The sequence below is a fragment of the Bos javanicus genome, chromosome 11, assembly GCF_032452875.1.
Source record: "Bos javanicus breed banteng chromosome 11, ARS-OSU_banteng_1.0, whole genome shotgun sequence".
NCBI lineage: Eukaryota > Metazoa > Chordata > Mammalia > Artiodactyla > Bovidae > Bos > Bos javanicus.
Window position 1 is genome coordinate 21,234,378 of NC_083878.1, and position 25,767 is coordinate 21,260,144.

The following is a 25,767-nucleotide window of genomic DNA, read 5'->3' on the forward strand; positions in this document are numbered from 1 at the left end:
ATTTTAACCTATGTTTCTAATTGTTGTAAAACATTGTGAAAATTACTATTGAAGCATTTTGCTTGCAGTTTCTTTTTTTTTGGCAGTTTCTATTTTTAAGAATAGATTAATTGGACCTATTGTATTATTATGAATATATTAAATAACTTGTTGTTTGGAATTGGTTTTCCATTGTGCCCACATCCACCCCACCTTCCTACCAAGATTTTATAATAATGTTGTGATAAAAACTGTTGCATTTGAGTTTTTTTCCTAATTGCAACAATGCAAGGAAATCTTTCTAATTTACACAGCACTTTCCATTCCAAAACCTTCTATAACTAACCATAATATTTTATCAAGACCTAGTTTTCTGTGAAAATATATGCAAGTACAGCAGTGGTACTAAGAATAACAGGTGTTGGGTTTTTAATTCTCATAATCTGTATTCTTTGGTCTGGACAACTTACCCTTTCCTCTAGTCTTAACTAGAAACATATTCAAATATATTTCTCTTTCCAGCCAGATTCTTGCCCCCAAGGTCTTCCTACAGAGAATTCATTATCTTTGTTCAGCAATCATTGTACATTTCTGCAACACAAATAAACAAAAGAATGATCTTATGAAAATGATAGATTGGAGGGATGGTTCCCAAAGGACCTCTTTGGTTTACAAAGGATTTGCTTCACAGTGTTCTAAAAGAGCGTATTTTCTTTAGTATGTTCCACATGATTTTAACTTTTCAGAAATTCATCTTCTAGGTAAATAAAATTATCTTTTTTTCCCCCCTTTGTCTGACATAGATGAGAATATCTTGATACTGAACCTCACAGCTCTAAGTCTGCCTCCATTATAACAGCAAGACTTCAGGCCGTGGAAGAAGTGACCCCATTAGGAGATCAGGAACTACCCTCACTGAGGCCACACCTCTCTACTTCAGATACTTCACATCTCTAAAGTAGGGAAACGAATATGTCGCTTACTCTGAATAAGAGAGACGATATGGAGCACGGGTTTACATCATTTAGTAAGGTAGAAAATAAGGAGGAGGACAAGTTTGAAGATGCCTATGAAATTATCCCTGCAGCAGCAACAATGGATTTAGTATCTTCCTTGGAAGAATGCACAACGGGATTGTATTTATTTCTAAATAACAGATTCTCTGATGCCATACATCTCATTTATCCATGGTCAAAAAACAGCATATACCATGCTGTAATCTATAGCATCCTTATGGTTGTCAAGGCCTTCTTGACTTTTGATCCACAGGATATAGAGATTGGGATGACTGCCACAAAGGAAGCTTTGAGAGTCTGTAACAATTTCCGAAGAAAATCTAGGATGATAAATTTTTCTCGTCTAGTTAGCAGGCAGGGAATAAAGGCTATTAAAGAAGAGGAATTGCATGCAGAAGTCTGCTATGCTGAGTGTTTGATCTTGAAATCCACTGTAATGTTTATACAAGATGACAGTATGCTTAGTTTTCTTAAAAGCGGGATCAACATTGGGTTAAGTTACCAAATATATAAAGACTGTCAGCAAGTGTTAACACAGATACCTGATTACCAAAGCAAAACCTACAGACACCTGGTTGGAGGCATAAAATTTGGACTTGGAGTATTCAACTTGTTATTATCACTTGTGCCACCAAGGACACTTAAACTGCTCAATGTTGTTGGATATTCTGGCGATAGAGAGGTAGGCTTGACTTTGCTTAATGAGAGTGCATCTGAATCCCATATAAATAATATCTTTAGTGTTTTGATTCTACTGTTCTATTACAATTATCTCTCCATAGCTTTTAGTGTTGAAAGGAACCATAATTCTGCTGTGGAGAATCTCTTCCTAATCTCCCTTCAGAAATTTCCAAACTGTGTCATACTTAAATTTTTTCATGCACGTTTTAGTATGCTGAAAGGATATTTTAAACATGCCCAGTTAACATTAGAAGAGTGCATTTTTATTCAGAATGAATGGAATCAGCTTCATCACCTCTGTTACTGGGAACTCATGTGGTGCCACATTTTTCTGCTGGAATGGAAGCAGGCTTACCACTATGCCCATGTGCTGGTTCAAAACAGCAGGTGGTCCAAGTCAGTATATTCTTTCACGAAAGCTTCTCTACTAGCCGTGCTTCCTCCTGATTTTGCGAAATCAGTAAGTGAGGACATGAGCTCTCTCTTCCTAAGCGTGGATAGCCTGAGAATCAGAATTTTAGGAACTTCTGTGCCGATAGAAAAGTTTGTTGCTGAGAAGGGTCAGCGCTATGGGACAACTGCAGGCTGGTTTACAGCACAGCCCATTCTGGAACTTATGTATGCCTGGAGTGGTTTCCGAGTCATAAGCAAAAAGCTAGAGCTTATTTCAACCTGGCTATCAATCATTGACAAAGGAGAAGAACTTTTACAAGAAACTCCAAATAAAGAGTATGTCATAGATGACATAAGTTTATTAAATTTACTGAAAGGTCTGTGTCTGAAATACTTAGGGAAATATTCAATGGCTGAGTACTACTTTAGTCATGTCATTCAAAAGGAGAAATTGTTAAAATATGACCATTATTTGGTGCCGTATTCTTACTATGAACTGGGAATTCTATACTATCTAAAAGGAGATTATGCCAGTGCAACAAAAACCCTAGAAAACATAAAAAATTACAAAGACTATTCCATGGAAGCCCGATTACAGTTTAGAGCTCACATAGCCCTTGAACAAATAGCTAAAGAAAAAGTTATTTAAACACAAGTGTGGTGGTTTTTTTATGAGTGAAATGTCTACTATCAGCTTGGTAATTAACAAGTAGAAAAATAATTTCTTTGTGGAAGAAATCCAAGAAGAGGCAACTGCTAAGAATCTGACCAGTAACAAGGAAGAAAGGAACTGGCCATTACTTTTTCCTCTTCCCTCCTCCATACCTATAAAATGGAATGTTTTAGACTGGCAAATGGAGTGATGCATATTCTTGAAAAAGGAAAGGTAAATGATGTACATTTTATTTTTTTTAATTTTAATTGGAGGCTAATTACAATATTGTAGTGGTTTTTGCCATACACTGACATGAATCAGCTATGGGTGTATATGTGTCCCCCATCCTGAAGCCCCCTCCCACCTCCCTCCCCATCCCATCCCTCAGGGTCATCCCAGTGCACCAGCCCTGAGTGTCCTGTCTCATGTATTGAACCTAGACTGGCAATCTGTTTCACATATGTAATATACATGTTTCAATGCTATTCTCTCAAATCATCTCTCCCTCACGTTCCCCCTAGAGTCCAAAAGTCTGTTCTTTACATCTTTGTCTCTTTTGCTGTATCGCATATAGGGTCATCATTATCATCTTTCTAAATTCCACATATATGCATTAATATACTGTACTGGTGTTTTTCTTTTTGACTTACTTCACTCTGTATAATAGGCTCCAGTTTCATCAATCTCATTAGAACTGATCCAAATGTGTTCTTTTTAACAGCTGAGTAATATTCCATTATATATATTTACCACAGCTTTCTTATCCATTCGTCTGCCAGAGGACATCTAGGTTGCTTTCATGTTCTAGCTATTGTAAACAGTGCTGCGATTAACACTGGGGTACATGTGTCTCTTTCAATTCTAGTTTCCTCAGTGTGTATGCCCAGCAGTGGGATTGCTGGGTCACATGGCAGTTCTATTTCCAGTTTTTTAAGGAATCTCCACACTGTTCTCCATAGTGGCTATATTAGTTTGCATTCCCACCAACAGTGTAAGAGGGTCCCCCTTTCTCCACACCTTCTCCAGCATTTATTGTTTGTAGACTTTTTGATAGCAGCCATTCTGACCGGCATGAATGTTACATCATTGTGGTTTTGATTTGCCTTTCTCTGATAATGAGTGATGTTGAGCATCTTTTCATGTGTTTGTTAGCCATCTGTATGTCTTCTTTGGAGAAATGTCTATTTAGTTCTTTGGCCCATTTTTTGATTGGGTTGATTATTTTTCTGGAATTCAGATACATGAGCTGCTTAATTTTTGAGATTTTTTTTGAGATTAATTCTTTGTCAGTTGTTTTGTTTGCTGTAATTTTCTCCCATTCTGAAGGCTGTCTTTTCACCTTGCTTAGAGTTTCCTTTGTTGTGCAAAAGCTTTTAAGTTTAATTAGCTCCCATTTGTTTATTTTTGCTTTTATTTCCATTACTCTGGGAGGTGGGTCATAGAGAATCCTGCTATGATTTATGTCAGAGAGTGTTTTGCCAATATTTTCCTCTACGAGTTTTATAGTTTCTGGTATTACATTTATATTTTTAATCCATTTTGAGTTTATTTTTGTGTACGGTATTAGAAAGTGTTCTAGTTTCATACATAAAAATAAACTCAAAATGGATTAAAGTGGTTGACTAGTTTTACAAATGGTTGACTGGTTTTCCCGGCACCACTTGTTAAAGAGATTGTCTTTTCTCCATTGTATATTCTTGCCTCCTTTGTCAAGGATAAGGTGTCCATAGGTGCGTAGATTTATCTCTAGGCTTTCTATTTTGTTCCATTGATCTGTATTTCTGTCTTTGTGCCAGTACCATACTGTCTTGATGACTGTTGCTTTGTAGCATAGCCTGAAGTCAGGCAGGTTGATTCCTCCAGTTCCATTCTTTCTCAAGATTGCTTTGGCTATTCGAGGTTTTTTGTAATTCCATACAAATTGTGAAATTATTTGTTCTAATTCTCTGAAAAATACGTTGGTAGCTTGATACGGATTGCATTGAATCTATAGATTGCTTTGGGTAGTATACTCATTTTCACTATATTGATTCTTCCAATCCATGAACATGGTATATTTCTCCATCTATTTGTGTTATCTTTGATTTCTTTCATCAGTGTTTTATAGTTTTCTATATATAGGTCTTTTGTTTCTTTAAGTAGATTTATTCCTAAGTATTTTATTCTTTTCTTTGCAATGGTGAATGGAATTGTTTCCTTAATTTCTCTGTTTCCTCATTGTTAGTGTATAGGAATGCAAGGGATTTCTGTGTGTTAATTTTATATCCTGAAACTTTACTGTATTCATTGATTAGCTCTAGTAATTTTCTGGTGGAGTCTTTAGGGTTTTCTATGTAGAGGATCATGTCATCTGCAAACAGTAAGAGTTTTACTTCTTCTTTTCCAATCTGGATTCCTTTTATTTCTTTTTCTGCTCTGACTGCTGTGGCCAAAACTTCCAAAACTATGTTGAATAGCAGTGGTGAGAGTGGGCATCCTTGTTTTGTTCCTGACTTTAGGGGAAATGCTTTCAATTTTTCACCATTGAGGATAATGTTTGCTGTGGGTTTATCATATATGGCTTTTATTATGTTGAGGTATGTTCCTTCTATGCCTGATTTCTGGAGGGTTTTTATCATAAATGGATGTTGAATTTTGTTAAAGGCTTTCTCTGCATCTATTGAAATAACCATGTGATTTTAATCTTGTAATTTGTTAATGTGGTGTGTCACATTGATTGATTTGCAAATATTGAAGAATCCTTGCATCCCTGGGATAAAGCCCACTTGTTCATGATGTATGATCTTTTTAATATGTTGTTGGATCCTGTTTGCTAGATTTTTTTTTTGAGGATTTTTGCATCTATGTTCATCAGTGATATTGGCCTGTAGTTTTCTTTTTTTGTGGCATCTTTGTCTGGTTTTGGTATTAGGGTGATGGTGGCCTCATAAAGTGAGTTTGGAAGTTTACCTTCCTCTGCAATTTTCTTGAAGAGTTTGAGCAGGATAGGTGTTAGCTCTTCTCTAAATTTTTGGTAGAATTCAGCTGTGAAGCTGTCTGGTCCTGGGCTCTTGTTTGTTGGAAGATTTCTGATTATGGTTTCAATTTCTGTGCTTGTGATGTATCTGTTAAGATTTTCTATTTCTTCCTGGTTCAGTTTTGGAAAGTTCTAAGAATTTGTCCATTTCTTCCAAGTTGTCCATTTTATTGGTATATAGTTGCTGATAGTAGTCCTTATGATCCTTTGTATTTCTGTGTTGTCTGTTGTGATTTCTCCATTTTCATTTCTAATTTTGTTGATTTGATTCTTATCCCTTTGTTTCTTGATGAGTCTGGCTAATGGTTTGTCTATTTTATCTTCTCAAAGAACCAGCTTTTAGCTTTGTTGATTTTTGCTACAGTCTCCTTTGTTTCTTTTGCATTTATTTCTGCCCTAATTTTTGTGATTTCTTTCCTTCTACTAACCCTTCAGTTCAGTTCAGTTCAGTCGCTCAGTCGTGTCCAACTCTTTGCAACCCCATGAATCGCAGCACGCCAGGCCTCCCTGTCCATCACCAGCTCCCGGAGTTCACTCAAACTCACGTCCATGGAGTCAGTGATGCCATCCAGCCATCTCATCCTCTGTCGTCCCCTTCTCCTCCTGCCCCCAATCCCTCCTAGCATCAGAGTCTTTTCCAATGAGTCAACTCTTTGCATGAGGTGGCCAAAGTACTGGAGTTTCAGCTTTAGCATCATTCCTTCCAAAGATATCCCAGGGTTGATGTCCTTCAGAATAGACTGGTTGGATCTCCTTGCAGTCCAAGGGCCTCTCAAGTGTCTTCTCCAACACCACAGTTCAAAAGCATCAATTCTTTGGTGCTCAGCTTTCTTCACAGTCCAATTCTCACATCCATACATGACCACTGGAAGAACCATAGCCTTGACTAGATGGACCTTTGTTGGCAAAGTAATGTCTCTGCTTTTCAATATGCATAACTAGGTTGGTCATAACTTTCCTTCCAAAGAGTAAGCGTCTTTTAATTTCATGGCTGCAGTCACCATCTGCAGTGATTTTGGGTTCTTCATTTCTTCCTTTTCTAGTTGCTTTAGGTGTAGAGTTAGGTTATTTATTTGATTTCTCTCCTATTTCTTGAGGTAGGTTTATATTGCTATGAACCTTCCCCTTAGCACTGCTTTTACTGAATCCTATAGGTTTTGGGTTGTTGTGTTTTCATTTTCATTCATTTCTATGTGTATTTTTTTTTGGAAGAAACAGAATAGTGGCTTTTATTCTCAGGTAGTGGAGAGGGGAACACAGCATGCTCCTGCCTCAACAACTGTGTCCCTAAGGCAGGTGCTCACAGTCAGGAGGAGTCAGGAGCCGGTGATGAGGAAACAAAGGTGACAGGACCATGATTTCTTCCTCTTGCATCATTTCAAAGGCAGTCATAAACTGGCATCAGTAACCCCTAACTGCATTGGGCAGTCTGGTGGCTCTGAGGCCTTCTTTCTGACATGTAACTACAAGGGGAAGGCTGTTGTAAACATCAGATAGAGGATGTATTTAGCACAGAGTCAAGTGAAGTGTGGCTCCTGCAGAGTTAGGGTGCAGAAAAGCAAACTTAGTTACAGACATTCAGAACCAGGAGCAGTTAAAGTAAAACAAACTAGGAATGTTCAGGCCTGCTCACTGTTCTTTATCTTCTTTGCTCTCAGAGCAGTGAAAAAGAAAAACTCATTCCTCTTTTTTCCTTTTCACTGCACAATTCCCCCATCAGTTTATTCCCTCCTAACAATGGAGGAAGGGAAATACGTCATTCTTGTCTGACTGAGGACAAACTTCAGTTTTGCTCCATTTGAAAATCACCAGCTGTTCAGCCCAGGAACCATCTATCTCCTACTTCAAATTTTCCTTGAGACGTGAATCCCAAGAAACCTTTATTGGGTGATAAGGGACAGACGGCAGTCTTCTGTAACTTCTTTAATGCTGTTGGGGTCATGGAGCTCTCACCCTGTTCTATTAAGTGGCCCCAAGGTGACTTTTGTGGTTATTCCTGCTGGATCTGTCTGGAGGAGTGGCTGTAATCTCTTTGGGGGCATGGGTTTTCTTTGCACATCATCTTTATCTTGATGTGAATCTGTGTCATACTGAAGGGCTGCAATCGCTCATTCCATGTCTCAGGTCTTTCCTTCTTGGTCATGAATAACCATTATCCTCCTGGAATTTAGTCTCCAGGTCCTGCTTCGGAGTCATTTATAAGTGATTCACCGCCGCCTCCCTCCTTCTCCCACCTGCCGCAACTACCACCCTCTACTCTACCCCACCTAGCTTCGTGTCAGAGGCGCCATCAGGCACCGCCAACTTCACATACTAGGCCAGATTTGCCACCGCCCGCAGAGCCCATCTCCGCAACCCAGGCAACCGCTGGTCCAGCCCTATGTGTATTTTTATTTATTCTGTGATTTGTTGGTTATTCAGAAGTGTGTTGTTTAGCCTCCATATGTTTGTATTTTTAATAGTTTTTTTCCTGTAGTTGACATCTAATCTTATCGCATTGTGATCAGAAAAGATGCTTGAGATGATTTCAATTTTTTTTTTTTTTAATTTACCAAGGCTAGATTTATGGCCCAGGATGTGATCTATCCTGGAAAACGTTCCGTGTGCACTTGAGAAAAAGGTGAACTTCATTGTTTTAGGGTGAAATGTCCTATAGATATCAATTAGGTCTAACTGGTCCATTGTATCATTTAAAGTTTGTGTTTCCTTGCTAATTTTCTGTTTAGTTGATCTATCCATAGATGCGAGTGGGGTATTAAAGTCTCCCACTATTATTGTGTTACTGTTAATTTCCCCTTTCATATTTGTTAGCATTTGCCTTACATATTGTGGTGTTCCTATGTTGGGTGCATATATATTTATAATTGTTATATCTTCTTTTTGTGTGGATGCTTTGATCATTATGTAGTGTCCTTCTTTGTTTCTTTTCACAGCCTTTATTTCAAAGTCTATTTTATCTGACATCAGTATTGCTACGCCTGCTTTCTTTTGGTCTCCATTTGAGTGAAATATCTTTTTCCAGCCTTTCACTTTCAGTCTGTATATGTCCCTAGGTTTGAGGTGGGTCTCTTGTAGACAGCATATATAGGGGTCTTGTTTTTGTATCCATTCACCCAGTCTTTGTCTTTTGATTGGGGCATTCAACCCATTTACATTTAAAGGTAATTATTGATAAGTATGATCCCATTGCCATTTACTTTGTTGTTTTGGGTTTGAGTTTATAAACCTTTTCTGTGTTTCCTGTCTAGAGAAGATCCTTTAGCATTTGTTGAAGAGCTGATTTGGTGGTCCTGAATTCTCTCAGCTTTTGCTTGTCTGTAAAGCTTTTGATTTTTCCATCATATTTGAATGAGATCCTTGCTGGGTACAGTAATCTGGATTGTAGGTTTTTCTCTTTCATCACTTTAAGGATGTCCTGCCATTCCCTTCTGGCGTGAAGAGTTACTATTGAAAGATAAGCTGTTATCCTTGTGGGGATCCCCTTGTGGTTTATTTGTTGTCTTTCCCTTGCTGCTTTTAATATTTGTTCTTTGTGTTTGATCTTTGTTAATTTGATTAATATATGTCTTGGGGTGTTTTGCCTTGGGTTTATCCTATTTGGGACTCTCTGGGTTTCTTGGATCTCTGTGGCTATTTCCTTCCCCATTTTAGGGACGTTTTCAACTATTATCCCCTCAAGTATTTTCTCATGGCCTTTCTTTTTGTCTTCTTCTTCTGGGACTTTCGAATGTTGGGGTGTTTACCATTGTCCCAGAGGTCTCTGAGGTTGTCCTCATTTCTTTTTTCCTCTCTGCTTCATTTATTTCTACTATTCTATCTTCCACCTCACTTATCCTATCTTCTGCCTCAGTTATTCTACCGTTGGTTCCCTCCAGAGTGCTTTTGATCTCAGTTATTGCATTATTCATTATTGACTGACTCTTTTTTATTTTTTCTAGGTCCTTGTTAAACTTTTATTGCATCTTCTCAATCCTTGTCTCCAGACTATTTACCTATAACTCCATTTTGTTTTCAAATTTTTGGATCATTTTTACTATCATTATTCTGAATTCTTTGTCAGGTAGACTCCCTATCTTCTCCTCTTTTGTTTGGTTTAGTGTGCTTTTATCATGTTCCTTTACCTGCTGAATACTTCTCTGCCTTTTCATCTTATTTAGGTTGCTGTGTTTGGGGTGGCTTTTCTGCATGCTGGAAGTTTGTGGTTCCTCTTTATTGTGCACATTCCTCCTTGTGGGTGGGGTTGGCCGACTGGCTTTCAAGGTTTCATGGTTAGGGAAGCTTGTGTCAGTGTTCTGGTGGGTGGAGCTAGATCTCTTCTCTCTGGCGTGCAATGAAGTGTCCAGTAGTGAGTTTTGAGATGTCTGTGGGTTTGGTGTGACTTTTGGCCACCTGTATTTTTGTGCTCAGGTTATGTTCCTGCGTTGTTGGAGAATTAGCTTGGTATGTCTTGCTCTTAAACTTGTTGACTCTTGGGTGGAGCTTGGTTTCATTGTAGGTATGAAGGCTTTTGGATGAGCTCTTGTTGATTGTTGGTCCCTGGAGTCAGGAGTTTTCTGGTGTTCTCAAGTTTTGGATTTAGGCCTCCTGCCTCTGGCTTTCAGTCTTATTCTTATAAGAATAGCCTAAGACTTCTCCATTCATACAGCACTGATGGTAAACATCTAGGTTAATGGTGAAAAGATTCTCAGTGAGGGACTCCCAGAGAGGTTCACAGAGTTACATGAAGAAGAGAAGAGGGAGATGGGAGATAGAGGTGACCACGAGGAAAAGAGGGGGAATCAAAAGGGGAAGCAGTCTAGCCAGTAATCAATTCCCTATTTGCTCTCCACAGTCTGGAACACTCAGAGAGGTTCATGGGGTTCCATAGAGAAGAGAAGAGGAAGGAAGGCGATAGAGGTGACCAGGAGGAGAGGAGGAGGAGTCAAAAGGAGAGAAACCAATTAGCCTGTGATCAGTTCCCTAAGTTTTCTCCACAGCCTGGAACACCCAAAGAGATTCACAGAGTTAAGCAGAGAAGAGAAGGGGGAGGGAGGAGATAGAGGTGATTTGGGGGAGAAAAAGGAGAGTCAAAAAGGGAGAGAGCAATCAACCCAGTAATCACACTCCTAAGTAAAAATCGGTACTGAAGATTGGATTCTTAAAGGTATAGAATTGATAACAAATACCAAAAAGTAAAGATTAAAAATCTAGAATAGAGGTTAGACTCTCAAAAATACAATATTAACAAAACAAAACAATCACAAAAGTTATATAAAAAAATATGAAATTTGCTTTAAAAATAGGGTCTTTTTTTTCAAAGTAATAGGTTTTAAAAATGAAAAAGGAGTAATAAAGCACTTAAGAATCAAAAAATTATAATAGTAAAATATATCTAGGCATTTCTCTGGAGCTGTTGAGGGCAGTGTGGTCAATTCGGTTTCAGATAGTTCCTTGTTCCACCTTATACTTCTTGTCAAGGTCTATAGGTCCCTTCCAATGTAGCCAGTGGAAGGCTACATTAAAATCCTGGGTTTAATGTAGGGTTTTAATCTGTTGCACCTGTCCCTTCCAAAGCTGTTCTCTCTTCTTTGTTTGTTTTGGCTTCCTCTGTTTGCAAGTCTCTTCAGTGTCTAGCTTTTGCTCTGACCCAAGAGGGCAACAAAGTGGTCATTTATTTAGGCACACTTGTTCGATTGTGCTGCGGAGAGGGAGGAACACGGCAAACAAGTATCACTGGCATGTGTGGGGAGTGCTTGCAGTGTCTGGGGCACACTGGTTTTGCCCCCGCTCACGGCATGTGTGCTTTCTCAGTCTACACTGCTCAGGCTCCAGGGTGCTCTGCAGGAACTGTCTAAAGAGGGCCCTGGGTTGTGTGCACTTCCCAGATCTACGCTGCTCAGGTTCAGGTTCTCAGGTACTCCACAAAGGCACAGACTTGGTTGGGCCTGCGTTTTGTGTCCTTCCCAGGTCCTAGCAGCTCAGGCAACCAGGTGTTTGGTGAGTGCACTCTCCCCAGGTGGGGTGGTGTGTCTTATCACCTCCCTGGTCCCAGCTGCTTGGTTTCCTGGGTGTGCAGCAGGAGCGCTGTCTCAAGTGTGCTATATGTCTCCTCTGGAGAGCTGATCTCTGGCTGCGACCTTCCTGGTGGACGTCAGCCATCCAGGATCCCAGGAAGACTTGGTTAGCATCTGGGAGCCTGCTCGAAGTTTGGTAGGGGATGCCTGTCTCTGGGGCCAAGTTTGCCCCTTGTCTTCTGGCTCTGGCTGTGACCCGCCTGCCTCCCTGCCTCTGGCGGGGGATGGGCCGGTCCGCTGCCAACTAGCTCTCCTCTGGTATTTGCTCAGTCCTTTGTTCAGTGAGCGGGGCCGGCAGTGTCTTAGGTTAGAGCTTTTCATGGGAAAATTCTCTCTCTCTTTCCTCTTTTTTTTTTTTCCTCTCTCTCTCTGGCTATCCCACAGTTTGGGTTGCTATCTCACATTAGCTCCCTCAGATTGCCCTCAAGGCATTCAGGCCCAGGCGTTAGCAGTGCCGCCCGTGCCTCCCTGTTCAGCCCCTGCTTGCTGGTGGTGGGACGTGAGCGTCTGGGCTGTTTCTCCGCTGGGAGTTGCAGTTAGGCGTGTAATCTGTGGGTTTTATTTATTTTTTTTTTTCCTCCCGTTATGTTGCCCTCTAAGATTCCAAAACTCCCCACAGACCTGCCGGTGAGAGAGTTTCCTGGTATTTGGAAACTTCTCCTCTTTTAAGTTTCCCTCCCCAGGATGGGTATCCATCCCTAACTGTTTTACCTGATTTTTTATCTTTTATATTTTGTCCTACCTCCTTTTGAAGACAATGGGCTGCCTTTCTGGGTGCCTGGTGTCCTCCGCCAGCATTCAGAAGTTGTTTTGTGGTATTTGCTCAGCTTTCAAATGATCTTTTGATGAATTTGTAGGGGAGAAAGTAGTCTCCCTGTCCTATTCCTCCACCATCTTCTAACTCCATGATGTACATTTTAAAACATACTGGCTCTCTTATAAGTAATAAATTTACCAGTTAGGCAACATTTTTGAAAAGAAAAAAGTATTTTTTAAGTATCTCACTGAATAATGTAGACAGCTCACAAATAAAATAGGGGAAGTAGCTATACTAGGAATCCCAGTGCCCTGTAAATGTTTTTATTTAATTATTAAAGAAAGAAAAAAGACTTTAAGATCTTGACATTTCAAAACAATGATGTACTGAATAGCATAGACTCTTGAATGGTTTCCCCTTGTACACAATTCTTTTTGTTGGTTTTTTATACCAGAGACTACATCTTCCCCTGTGTAATCAGTGCTTTATTTTATCCTTTTTCATTAGGAAGCTCAAATATGGGCTTATGATTTGCCACAAAAGAGGGAAGAAAGAGGCCTCCTTTCCACACACACATAAACCTTCTGAAAATAATTGAAGGAGGACAAGAGGATAAATTCACTGGATAGAAAAAAAGAAAAGACTAGGTTGTTTGCTGGAGAGTTTAGTTACTGCATAGCTTCCCTTTAGTTGCCCTCCATAAGGTATAATTCCTCTGAAGACCAGCTTTTCCACACCATTAAGCCACTTGCATCTATGCTGTTGCCACTGTTCATGAGCCACACTGAGAGTAAACAGCACCTGTAGGAATGGGGCTTCTTCTGGTTTTACCTGCTTTAAGGATAAAATCCTAACTTCCAAAATATTATATCTGACTGGGTATATCCTTCTTACAGTTACCCTTAGAGACAGAATTTGCTGGGAGAGTTTAGTTTGCTAGAACACGTGGGTGAAACACATTAACTTAGTACTTTGGGTGTCCAGACAACCAACTGGAGCACAATGGGAAGCTGGTATTTTAGAACACTTACTTTGAAAAGCATGTTCCTCACTAACTGAAAATAGGCTTTTAGGTGACAAATTATACTTGAGTTATTCCCTATTATTTAATTAGTATGATACAGTGGTTAAGAGGGCAGGCTTCGACCTGCCTGCCTGGGTTTGTATTCTAGCTCTGTCACTAACTAGCTAGGTGGCCTTGGGCTTTTGTGCCTCAGTTTCGTTAGCTGTAAAATAAGGATAGTGGTTTATATGTTCATTAAGATTGAGTTAATAGCATTTTTATTATTACTACTGCTACTATTAGTAAGGATAGTAATACACTGTAGTCTTCAGTGCAGTGGATTTAAATTACTTTCTTGAAAAAAGCAAAGGTCCCTTTGTTACCTGCTTTGCCAATTTAAAATTTGACCTATCAATTTGCTTTTTCTGTTCTTAGTTTATCTTGGTCCCTTATGAAGTAAGTAACTCTTTGCTTAAATTATTGTTTTCTGTTTTGTCCCAGATTTTCCCAAAGAACAGCAAATTTATTAATTGGCTGAACAAATCTATGCTGAATGCCTGTTATATGCAGGCATTGAACAAAGTTCTGAGACTATAAAGACAAAACAGGCTCTCTCTCTTGAGGATTTTATTAGGGAGATAAATTAGAAAAGGATTTTGTTGGGGTGGAAACACTTGAAATAGTTGTTTAAACAGAAAGGAGTTTATTTGTCCCAAATAAAATAGGTAGTTCAGGTCTGCTGTGGATCTTTTTCTTTCTTTTATCTTTCTGTGTGGCATGTAGCTCTTATGTATATTTCCTCAGTGCAAAGTGGCTACCGCACATCCAGGCGGGCTGGAGGAGAAATGATCAAAGGATCAAAGAGGTTTTCGCCTCCTTAGGAGAATTTTCTGTTTTGTTTTGGAAGGGACAGCTTTCTTAGGTACTTCTGTGTATGTCTCACTGGCCAGAAGTATTCCTGTGGTCACTTTTACTGTCAAGGGAAGCTGAAGATTTTTAGCTTTCAAGCCTCATTAGGAGGTTGTGGGAAAGGATTGTTAAATGAACCAACCTACAGTAACTGCCAAAATATAAATATGAGTAACAACAAGCTATAAAATGGTATCAGAGGGCACAGTTGAAAAGGGGGCAAGGTGACAATGAGCTCTTGAAATCACCTGGAGAAGTCTGTATGGAGATCCAACTAGAAATCCTGCAACTGGCATTTCCTTGACATTGCTACTCACAGTCCTGTTTCTGGCCTTTAACTGGCCCAACAGTTGACTAGACACATTGAGACTGATTCTCACCAAACTCGCAAGAGATTAAGGTATAATTTACTCTGCTAATTTATTCATTTATCAGTAGGGACTATTCCAGAGTCAAAAACTCAAATTTCCTATAGGAATTAGGCAGGAAATGTTAAACACATGAATCAGTCAAGTGTGTAAAATAGTAAAAGTGGTGGAAACTAGTTGTAAAGAAGAGAGAAAACCTATCTGAAGGCTTTCAAATTAAAAGACAAAATTTAGGGACCTCCCTGGTGGTCCAGTGGTTAAGACTGCCATGTTTCCAGTGCAGAGGGCATGGGTTTAATCCCTGGCCAAGGAAGTAAGATCCCATGTGCCACATGGCACAGCCAAAGGAGCAGAGAATGTGAGAGAAAGGATATCAACTGGAGATGAGAAGCTCCAGGGGGAACAAGGATAAGAGTTGACCAGGGAAAGGAAAAGCCACACCCTCTGAACTCACTGAGGACAAGATACAGGAGAGGGCCTGTCTGAGAACTTGTTTAGGTAATGGGCTTGGTTCAGTTTGCTAGAAGTCAGTGATTTGTATCAGCAAATCTGGTAATGAGCCTTTAGTTAGAAGACTAAAGGGAGAGGGGAGAGAAGGGAGGGAAGTGGCCCTGTCTCACTCATGGCTTTATTTTATTTTATTTTTCACTCATGGCTTTAAAGGGGCTAACTTGAGGGGTAAGCTTGAGGCTAGCAACTACCTGTAGAATTTTATGTATAGAAGATAGAGGCCAAAGTCTTTCATTCTGCAATATAGACACTAGGCTTAAAATGCACATGACCCATTGTCACAAATATCTCTTTGGGGCTGAGTTTTTAGGAATTCAAATATTTTCCTTCACATTACAATAACAATCGGAGAAGGCAATGGCACCCCACTCCAGTACTCTTGCCTGGAAAATCCCAGGGATGGAGGAGCCTGGCGGGCTGCAGTCCATGGGGTCACTAAGAGTCAGACACGACTGAGCGACTTCACTTTCCCTTTTCACTTTCATGCATTGGAGAAGGAAATGGCAACCCACTCCAGTGTTCTTGCCTGGAGAATCCCAGGGATGGGGGAGCCTGGTGGGCTGCCGTCTCTGGGGTCACACAGAGTCGGACACGACTGAAGTGACTTAGCAGCAGCAGCAGCACAATAACAATAATTACTATTTGTATTAGTTCTTTGTAGATTTATAGAGGACTTAGAGGTTAGATTAGATTTTGTAGATTAGATGGCAAAATATTATCTACAAAAGCCACCTTAATATCATAAGCCAGTCATTCAGTGAGTGAAGGTTTGAAGTGAAGTGAAGTCGCTCAGTGTGTCCAACTCTTTGCAATCCCATGGACTATAGTCTTCCAGGGTTCTCTGTCCATGGGATTTTCCAGGCAAGAGTACTGGAGTGGGTTTCCACTTCCTTCTCCAGGGGATCTTCCTGACCCAGGGATCGAACCCAGGTCTCCTGCATTGCAGGCAGACGCTTACCCTCTGAGCCACCAGGGAAGCCTGAGTGAAGGTTTGGGTAAGGACTATTTGAAATGATAATATTAGAAACAATACACTTCAAGGATTATATGGAACCCAAATCCCAAGTTGTGAGGGAAAAACTGGTTAACTGTTGGTGTTTCCTGTATTGTTTGACAGTCCTCTAACTCAGTTTTTTTAAATCTACATTTGCAGATTTGCAGGAACTCAAATTTACCACCTTGCACCATTTTTCAGGATCATAGTCTGGAAAAATTCTGGACCAGTCCAGAAGTCAACTAAGTACATGACCACAGATTTGTGATGGAAGCAAGTCCCTTGTACTTTTCTATGTGGGCGTTAATTCAGCCCTATCCTAGGCTTTTCTTTCCAGCTTCTGTACCCTCCTCAGTTCAGTTCAATCGGTCAGTCATGTCCAACTCTTTGCAACCCCATGAACTGCAGCACGCCAGGGCCTCCCGGTCCATCAGCAACTCCCGGAGTCCACCCAAACCCATGTCCATTGTGTCGGTGATGGCATCCAACCATCTCATCCTCTGTCGTCCCCTTCTCCTGCCCTCAGTCTTTCCCAGCATCAGGGTCTTTTCCAATGAGTCAGCTCTTCACATCAGGTGAAGTGAAGTGAGGTTGCTCAGTCATGTCCGACTCTTTGCGACCCCATGGACTGTAGCCTTCCAGGTTCCTCCGTCCCTGGGATTCTCCAGGCAGGAATATTGGAGTGGGTTGCAATTTCCTTCTCCAGGAGATCTTCCCAACCCAGGGATCAAACCCGGGTCTCCCATATTGCAGGCAGACGCTTTACCATCTGAGCCACCGGGGAAGCTCTAAGTTTCAGCTTCAACATCAGTCCCTCCAATGAACACCCAGGACTGATCTCCTTTAGGATGGACTGGTTGGATCTCCTTGACAGTCTTTCTTTCTTCTTTCTTTCTAGGTTGGTCATACCTTTCCTTCCAAGGAGCAAGCATTTTAATTTCATGGCTGCAGTCACCATCTGCAGTTATTTTGGAGCCCAGAAAAATAAAGTCAGCCACTGTTTCCACTGTTTCCCCATGAAGTGATGGGACTAGATGCCACGATCTTAGTTTTCTAAATGTTGAGCTTTAAGCCAACTTTTTCCACTCTCCTCTTTCACTTTCATCAATAGGCTCTTAAGTTCCTCACTTTCTGCCATAAGGGTGGTGTCATCTGCATATCTGAGGTTACTGATATTTCTCCCAGCAATCTTGATTCCAACTTGTGCTTCCTCCAGCCTAGTGTTTCTCATGATGTACTCTGCATATAAGTTAAATAAGCAGGGTGACAATATACAGCCTTGACGTACTCATTTTCCTATTTAGAACCAGTCTGTTGTTTCATGTCCAGTTCTAACTGTTGCTTCCTGACCTGTATACAGGTTTCTCAAGAAGCAGGTCAGGTGGTTTGGTATTCCCATCTCTCGAAGAATTTTCCATAGTTTATTGTGATCCACACAGTCAAAGGCTTTGGCATCAGGACTGTAGCAAAGACACATCTCAAGAGTAGGCATCTTAACTGCCTTACCACAGGGCAAACAGGAAATACATTGGTTCTATATCTCTTCCCCAAGGCAATGTCACCTCACAGTTCTAGAGTTTTAGGATTTACATGAAAGATTGATTTATGGCAAAATTGGAATTCCATTTCTACTCCAGAGGAGGAAGTGGTACAAGTCTTTCTTCTTAAAATTTTTATTTTAAAATGTCCATCAGTAATGGCAGTGAATGGGGGGACCCTCGCGAACAAAGAAGCTTATTATTATTACAGAAAAAAAATCTTATCCCCTGCCCACACCCTGCACCCTACTTTTATCATCCCAGGTCTCCGGACTCTCAGAGGTGTGACAAGGCCACGGACTACAAAACAGAGAATTCTGGGGGAAGGAAGTGACGACATGGAGCAAAGCACGCTGGGCTCGGGCGGTTTTAGCCTTAGCGATTTCTTCCTCCCAGCGTGGTTGAAGAGAATCGGGCGCTGCTAGGAGTTTTAACTGGTATTTTTCTCATTTGTCAGGATTACACGTTAATTATTACCTGGTTTGAGTACAGTCCTTAGTATCATGCGGCTGTGGGTCTCGGCTGCTGTCGCTTCGTTTACGCATCTCTGAACAAGTTTTTAGATGAAATTGTCACAGATCCGGGGCCCTCTCCCTGGCGGTATCCAGCGAAAACTTAGAGGGACTGGGTGGATATCAGAGGAGATTTCTTTTTTCAGTTTTTGTTAATAGTGGTGTGGAGTGAGCTCGTTTGTTGGAAGGAGAGCTGAGTGGGTTTGAGCATCTGCGGAGGTCGAAGCCAACGTCAAGGCGGTCTGGAATTGAGATTGGGAAGGTGAGATACAAGCGTGCCAGATAAATTACTCCAGACGCGTCCCCGCAGCAGCTCGTGGTCCCGTGGCTTTCAGACTGAATAGTAAAATTTAACTTTTTCTGGTATGGAAGATGATGCAAATCGCTGGTGTTCTCTACCTCTAGAATGGAAATTAGGGGTGAGACATTTCATTGGGGGGAACATATATATTAATCCTAACTGGTGGTTGTTTTAGATCTAGCCAGCTGGCAGCCATGAATGAATGGATGAAGAAAGGCCCCTTAGAATGGCAAGATTACACTTACAAAGCGGTCAGCGTAACAGCCAGTGACAAGGAGTATAAAGGATGGGTTTTAACCACAGACCCAGTCTCTGCCAAGTGAGTACGAGTCCTGCTTCCCTGAAATCACCCCCCTGCACTGCCTATATGTTATATCCATACCAAAGAAAAGTGAAGTCACTCAGTCATGTCTGACTCTCTGTAGCCTACCAGGCTCCTCAGTGCATGGACTTCTCCAGGCAAGAGTACTGGAGTGGGTTGCCATTTCCTTCTCCAGGGGATCTTCCCGACCCAGGAATGGAACCCAGGTCTCCTGCATTGCAGGCAGACGCTTTACCGTCTGAGCCACCAAGGAAGCCATATCCATACTAAGAAAGCAGATAAATAAATGAAAGACTGATTATTCTCATATAAGTACTTAATTTCCTTTGAACCTAAATACTGTCAAACTGTAGATTTCTGTCAGACCAGCCAAGTTTGTAGAAATGAGACACTCCTTTTAATTACATTTTGTTGGAGAATTTCACATATACACAATTGTGAAGAGAGTAATATAATAAACACTAATCTTATTCCGCCTTCCAAATATTTTAAAGCCTATTACTGACTAAAGTTTGTTCATAAATCCTTAAATATATCTCTTAGCAGATTAGGACTCTTTAATAAATGTAACCACATACCATTATAACCACCTAACAAAATAGTAACTTTAATATTAGCTAATTCCTAGTTTGAGTTCAGGTTTTCCTGATTGTTTCCAAAGTATCTCTTTAATGTTGGCCTATCAACTTGTTGATATGTCTCTTTAAGAATCTTAATCTGTGACTGTACTTTCTCTTTGGTTTTCCATGTTATATTTTGTTGAAGAAATGGGAGTCATTTGTCTTCAAATTGAACACACTGTGAATTTAGCTCATTGCATTATCATGGTGTAGTTTAACATTTTCTTTTACCGTTTGTATTTCTTATAAACTGGTATTCATATCTAGAGGTGTGATTAGGATCAGAATTATTTTTTGCAAGGCTACTTTAAAGGTAGTGATACACTCACACTTTATTTTGGGATGATTTTAGATTTACAGAAAAATTGCAAGGAAAGTACAGAGAGTACCTGTGTATCTAACTTCCCCTAATATTAGCAGTTTTCACAACCATCAAACATTTGTCAGAACTAAAAGTTTTCACTAAGTAAACTACAATCATTTGGATTTTATCAGTTTTTCCACTGATGGCCTTTTTATGGATTCCAAGCCAAGGATTTTCTGTTTTAGAATTCAGTCCAAGGTCCCACATTACATTTAATCACCGTGTCTCCTTAGTCTCCTCTGATATGTGGCAGTTTCTCAGTCCTTTTTTAATTTACTTGTTTTTCATGACCCTGACACTTTTGAAGAGTTTTGGTGAGGTATTTAACAGAATATCTCTCAATTTGGGTTTGTATGATGTTTTCTCATAGACTGGGATTATAGGTTTTGGGGGACAGTACCACAGAAATGAAATTCTATCATGTCACATTGCATCATATCATATCATATATATTGTATTTTAGTTAGGATTTTTGCATTTATATTCATAAGTGAGATTAGCTTATAATTTTATTTTTTAATCCTGTCCTCTGCTTTTGGTATCAGGGTTATATTAACCTCATTAAATGAGTTATGGCATAATATCCCTTTTACAGTCCTTAGGAGAATTGGATTGGTTGGATTGGAAATGTTTGATTCTTGACAATTTTATAGAATTTTGTGGTAAAATTGGGCCTTTCCCCCTCTCAACCCCTGCCAGCCCCACACCCCCCCGCCCCTCACCCCCGCCATGGGATGATTTTAAACTGGTTATTTCAGGTTTTTTTTTTTTTTTTTAAGGTTATAGGACTATTTACATTCTCTCTCTTTCTTTTGAGTCAGTAGTAGAAATTCATATTTTCTAGGAAGTTTTCTAAGTGTCAAAATTACTGGTTTAAATGTTTTTAATATTTTATACTATTATTTTTTGCTGCCTTATTCCTAATACTATTTATGTGTGCCTTCTTTCTCTTTTTATTAATCTTGCCTGAGTTTTGTGAAATTTATATACCCTTTTCAAAGAACCAGCTTTTGGCTTTGATGATCCTGTTACTGACTTGACTCTTCTGTTTTCTGTTTCATTAATTTTGTGCTGTGTTATTTCTTTGGTCTGCTCTGAAGGGGAGTTATTCATTTGTTTCCTAACTCTAAAAGTTAAATCTGTACTCTCTTCTTTCCTAATACATATTAAAACATTCATAACTTTTAAAGTAATGCTTTAACTACATCCCACAATGATTAGCTGGACAAAAGGTTTAGATGTTTAGGACCTTCAGAGAATTCATATTAAACAAGTGAAAATATTTGGTGGTGAGAGTATTAATTTAAAGTGGAGAGAACATTCCCTATTGTTCTAGTGACCTGTTGGGGTTGATGCGCTCATTTCATTGCTTCCTTAGTTTTATGGGCCTTTAGGTTTTTCTTTTGCAACTGTGGTCTGAACTTATTTTTCCTCCAAAGTATTGTCCTCGTGAACTTCCTTGAAGATGGCAGCATGTCTGTGACTGGAATTATGGGACATGCTGTACAGACTGTTGAAATTGTGAGTGAAGGGGACCATAGCGTGCAAGAGAAGCTGATGCATTTGTTCATGTCTGGAGACTGCAAAGCATACAGCCCTGAGGATCTGGAAAAGAGGAAGAACAGCCTGAAGAAATGGCTGGAGAAGAATCACATCCCCATCACCGAACAGAGAGATTCACGAAAGACTCTCTGTGTGGCTGGGGTCTTGACTATAGACCCACCATATGGTCCAGAAAATTGCAACAGTTCTAATGAGATTATTTTGTCCCGTGTTCAGGATCTTATTCAAGGACATCTTGAAGCTTCCCAATGAGAGGCTAAGAACTATGGATGTACTGATTGAAATAAGAGTTCATATTTTTGAAAGTTCTTTGTTGTTTTAGGTAAAATCAAAGATGGGGATTATTGGTACTAATAAGTGAACTGGGCAAGGATGACATCTCAAACAAAATTAACTTGGGGACAACAGAATTACAAGAATCTCTTCTTTTGATGGGAATACACCTCCATTTCTATTAGGCAAGAAATGTATTTGGAAAAAGATGCAACATGTTAGATTCGATATAAAATGCTAAGGTAAAATCACAGTCTTGTTAACACTGCTTATTCTAACTAGATGTGTCTTTTTTTTTTTTTTAATTGAGTTATAGTTAACATACCATACAATTCACTAGCTTTCCTTGCACAGTTCAGTGACTTTTGATGTATTTACCGTGTTGTGCAACTATCACCACAGGCATAGAGTTTTGTTTTGTTTTTTTTTTGGTGGTTGCATGACGTGTGGGATCTTAGTTCCCCGACCGGGGATTGAACTCTCACCCCCTGCATTGGAAGTGTGGAATCTTAACCACTGGGCCACTAGGGAAGTCCCTAGATGTCTCTTTTTTTTAAATGTCTATTAAAAAAATTTTTTTTAGTGTAATGATGAAATAGCTTTTGAATCAGAATGTATTCCTTTTTGGTTGAAACTTGAAAGTTTTGGTAAAATCTTAACACATAAGCCTTATAACTCTCAAAGCCTTAAAAATGAACACTGACTAATATATCTGAGGGAAAAGGTAAGTGTGACAAGTATTCTGGCTGCTGAGGGGCTGTAAGGGACCGGTCTAGCTGCTGGTTTCCCTGGTAACTGATGAGGCAACCTGACATTAAATCTTGAATAAATAGGAGCCTCCTCCCTGCCGGGTGAGTGAGGGCTGCCGCCAGGTTATGCCTGCTATCCACCACACACAGTGGAGGTGTTGCTCTAGGACCTTGCTTCGGGCATGTAAGATCCCTGTGTCCAATAAGCTTTTAATGTCTTTGTTGCTGTCTCTGGGCTCTTTCTGGTCCCAAGGCTGGGCATCCACAAGGCTTGTAGCCCAACAATTCACAAAGTAGCCAGGAGGCTAAGGGTACTCCTGTGACCACTGAGATGTAAGGACGGGGAATGAAAAGTTGTGGGGGGTTGGGAGGAATCTCAGGGTGGCCATCCACTAGTGTGTGGAGCCCTGTGGCAGTTGACTAGCCATGAAAGATGGTTTCTGTCTTTTATTGCATTGATGATATCCTGTTAAACTCAGTCTCTTAGCAGTTTATAGAGCAGCCCCATGCCTGTGGCTCATCTGACTGACTGCAGGGGGATGGCTGGTGAACATAGACACAACACAAGGGATCTGAACTACCTACAAAGGACAGCATACCCCTGACCCACCACCTCTAAGCAATTACAGGCTTTAGGGATATTAACTTACGGAGAAGGCAATGGCAACCCACTCCAGCACTCTTGCCTGAAAAATCTCATGGATGGAGGAGGAGTCTGGTAGACTGCAGTCCATGTCTCAAAGTCGGACACGACTGAGCTACTTCACTTTCACTTTTCACTTTCATGCATTGGAGAAGGAAATGGCAACCCACTCCAGTGTTCTTGCCTGGAGAATCCCAGGGATGGCAGAGCCTGGTGGACTGCTGTCTGTGAGGTCGCACAGAGTCGGACACTACTGAAGCGACTTAGCAGCAGCAGCAGCAGCAGGGATATTAACTTAGGACATGAATTGGAATTGGACATGGCCAGTTACCTGGAAGAGTTTGGTACAGGTCTGTGCAATGGCAAAATAATCGGAGTCCCCTTGAGCTTCTGTTCCCAGCTATGGAAAGGGACAGAGCAGTGATGCAGTGTGCTGGAAGAGCAGCTATATGTAGTCTACAAAGTAGTATAACAGATGAGAGACATTATAAAATGCCTACTCAAGTTGTCGAGTAATGCAAAAACCACTATTTAGGATCTAGAAGAGCCGTGCATGACATACAGCACCGCCGTGGACATAATAGTGGCCAAGAAATCCACTTCATTGGCCATAAAGTTCAGATATGGGCCAGTGAAGATGACACACTGGCATTTCTACCCACCCTATGACCCCCCTGCTGCCAGGTTAGTTGAAAGGATGAGTGGATTGCTTCAATAACCAAGATAGGAAATTTCTGTACTTGTGGGCCCAGGAGGCTAACTCCAGCCTAGGAACTATAACTGAACATCCCAGAACAGTTGTCCCAGTGCTTATGGCGTGTTAACCCACAGGCAACTAGTCAACACCATCTGAGTTCAACTGTTTACCCCCAAAGGAACCATTGTCTACTACTGGTCAGGACAATAACTCACTTTTGCCCTTGCCACAATTTCTGCCTTCGGGAACGTATTATAAAAGAAATGGCTCTGGAATTGGCAGGTAAGTCCCCGGTGGTTTGGGTAAGTCCCCTGTGGGGAATAGGATTAGAACGGGACAGATTTCACCTGTCTTACACCTGCCCCACCTGAGAGGAAGGCAGGCATTTACTGGAGGAAGGCACCATTTATTATATTAACCTTACAATCTTCTGCCACCTTGCCTGTATTTGGCACAGTCTGTGGGGACTGAGGGTAGCTGAGCAGGATGAGGGTAGATTTGGCTAATGGTCATGATCTCCCCTGTATCGTGCCTGTTAAACATCTTGGCGTTTCACCTGTCTGAGCAGAGGGAGCTGCTCACAGATTGGGAGGTATCAGTGACCTCTTTGCTGGGTCTACAGCAAGATGTCCTCCCTGGGACTTCCGTGAAAAATGGACCCAGTAAGTGCCTGGCTCCAAATTTACCCACGTCTTACACTTTTGATACTCTTCAGCTGCTGTTGTCTGTATTGCACTTGTTTTATTGGGTGGAGGTGCACCTCCACTACATACCTGACCCCAGGAATATCACATAAGAGAGGCAGACTTAAGGGGGTAAGGGTTGTGGAGTGTATGGTCAGGTCACTCAAGACGGCTGCTCTTTGCTGTCTGTACATCTGCTTGATGAGTCCCTGCTGCGCCTACACTGTGTTGGAACAAATGTGCTCGCCCTTGCCCCAGCCAGTGAGTGTTCTAATCCTTGGGCCAGAATGGCTCCACCTGCTAGTTTATTAATGGGAAACATTTGCCCTGATGATGGTTGTTAACCTGAGGGGCTGTAAGGGATGGGTCTCAGTTGCTGGTTTCCCTGGTAACTGAGCCAACGTGAGGTCAATTCCCCCTGTAAAAGGTAGTCTCCAACCACCTTTTAAAAGGTGGTCTTGCCCCCCCGCCCCCAGCCAAGACCGCCGCTATCACTGTGTCCTGCTCGCCACCTTGTCTGTCTGCCACATGTGGTGGGTTGTTCCTCCAGGACTTTTCTTCAGGTGTGTAAACTCCCCCATCTATTAAACCAGTGATAGCTGTGTCGCCGTTTCCAGACTCCTTCTTTGGACTGACTCGGCAACTGCAAGGCTTGCACGCCTGTAGATACAGCCCAACTGGGACTTTTCAGGGGAATGTCTACAGTGACCCCAGGGTTCCCGCATCAGGTTAGAACCCGAGGATGGGTTAGCACACTTCAGGCCCTTAGCAGAATCCAGCCTGCTGCCTCTGTTTATTAAAGTTTTATTGGAACGCAGCCATACCCACTGCTTTGTGTATTGTCTGTGGCTGTTGTTGAACCACAGTGGCAGAGTTGAGTATTGACAGAAATGATATGGATTGTATCTTCAGAAAAATATGGCTGTTTACAGAAAAGCTTGCCCTAGGAGAGCCTTGAACTAGCATGGTCCACCAGGGGTCAAGGAGGGTTTATGTCCCATCCATACAAAAGGAATCTTGTGCCTTTTGGAAGAAATGCTTTAAAATACTTGGGTTTTAGGGGGTCTTTGGAAGCACTTTGATAACATAGCTAAATTCCTTTCCTGCATGGTTGTCTAATATTAACAGGATGTATCCAAGTGCTTTTTGTACTTTTGCAAGCATCAGA

General features: G+C 41.0%; 2 protein-coding genes and 1 long non-coding RNA gene across 6 annotated transcripts in view; 2 read left to right on the forward strand and 1 right to left on the reverse strand.

Annotated features, from left to right (window-relative positions):
- The window catches only part of LOC133256901 (tetratricopeptide repeat protein 39B-like), a 21,087-nt gene extending 18,163 nt beyond the window's left edge, over positions 1-2,924 (forward strand). The window contains exon 2 of the mRNA XM_061432121.1: positions 783-2,924. Within this exon, the coding sequence (XP_061288105.1) occupies positions 952-2,718 (1,767 nt within the window). The 5' untranslated portion in view covers positions 783-951 and the 3' untranslated portion in view covers positions 2,719-2,924. The remainder of the gene's footprint in view (positions 1-782) is intronic.
- The window catches only part of GEMIN6 (gem nuclear organelle associated protein 6), a 40,790-nt gene extending 18,375 nt beyond the window's left edge, over positions 1-22,415 (forward strand). Inside the window, exons 2-4 of one of the 4 annotated variants that reach the window (XM_061432132.1) lie at positions 18,137-18,646; positions 18,861-19,004; positions 21,431-22,415. In XM_061432132.1, coding sequence (XP_061288116.1) covers positions 18,880-19,004; positions 21,431-21,806 — 501 coding nt within the window. In that variant the 5' untranslated portion in view covers positions 18,137-18,646; positions 18,861-18,879 and the 3' untranslated portion in view covers positions 21,807-22,415. Of the gene's footprint in view, positions 1-2,854; positions 2,956-18,136; positions 18,647-18,860; positions 19,005-21,430 lie in introns of those variants that run through there. The other 3 variants (XM_061432133.1, XM_061432135.1, XM_061432134.1) reach the window with 3 other exon arrangements.
- On the reverse strand, positions 6,939-8,175 carry LOC133256907 (uncharacterized). The gene is made up of 2 exons (XR_009739330.1): positions 7,694-8,175; positions 6,939-7,275 (listed from the first exon to the last, which is right to left on the reverse strand). It is a non-coding gene; the product is annotated as an uncharacterized LOC133256907 (long non-coding RNA).
- Positions 22,416-25,767: the final 3,352 nt, after the last annotated feature.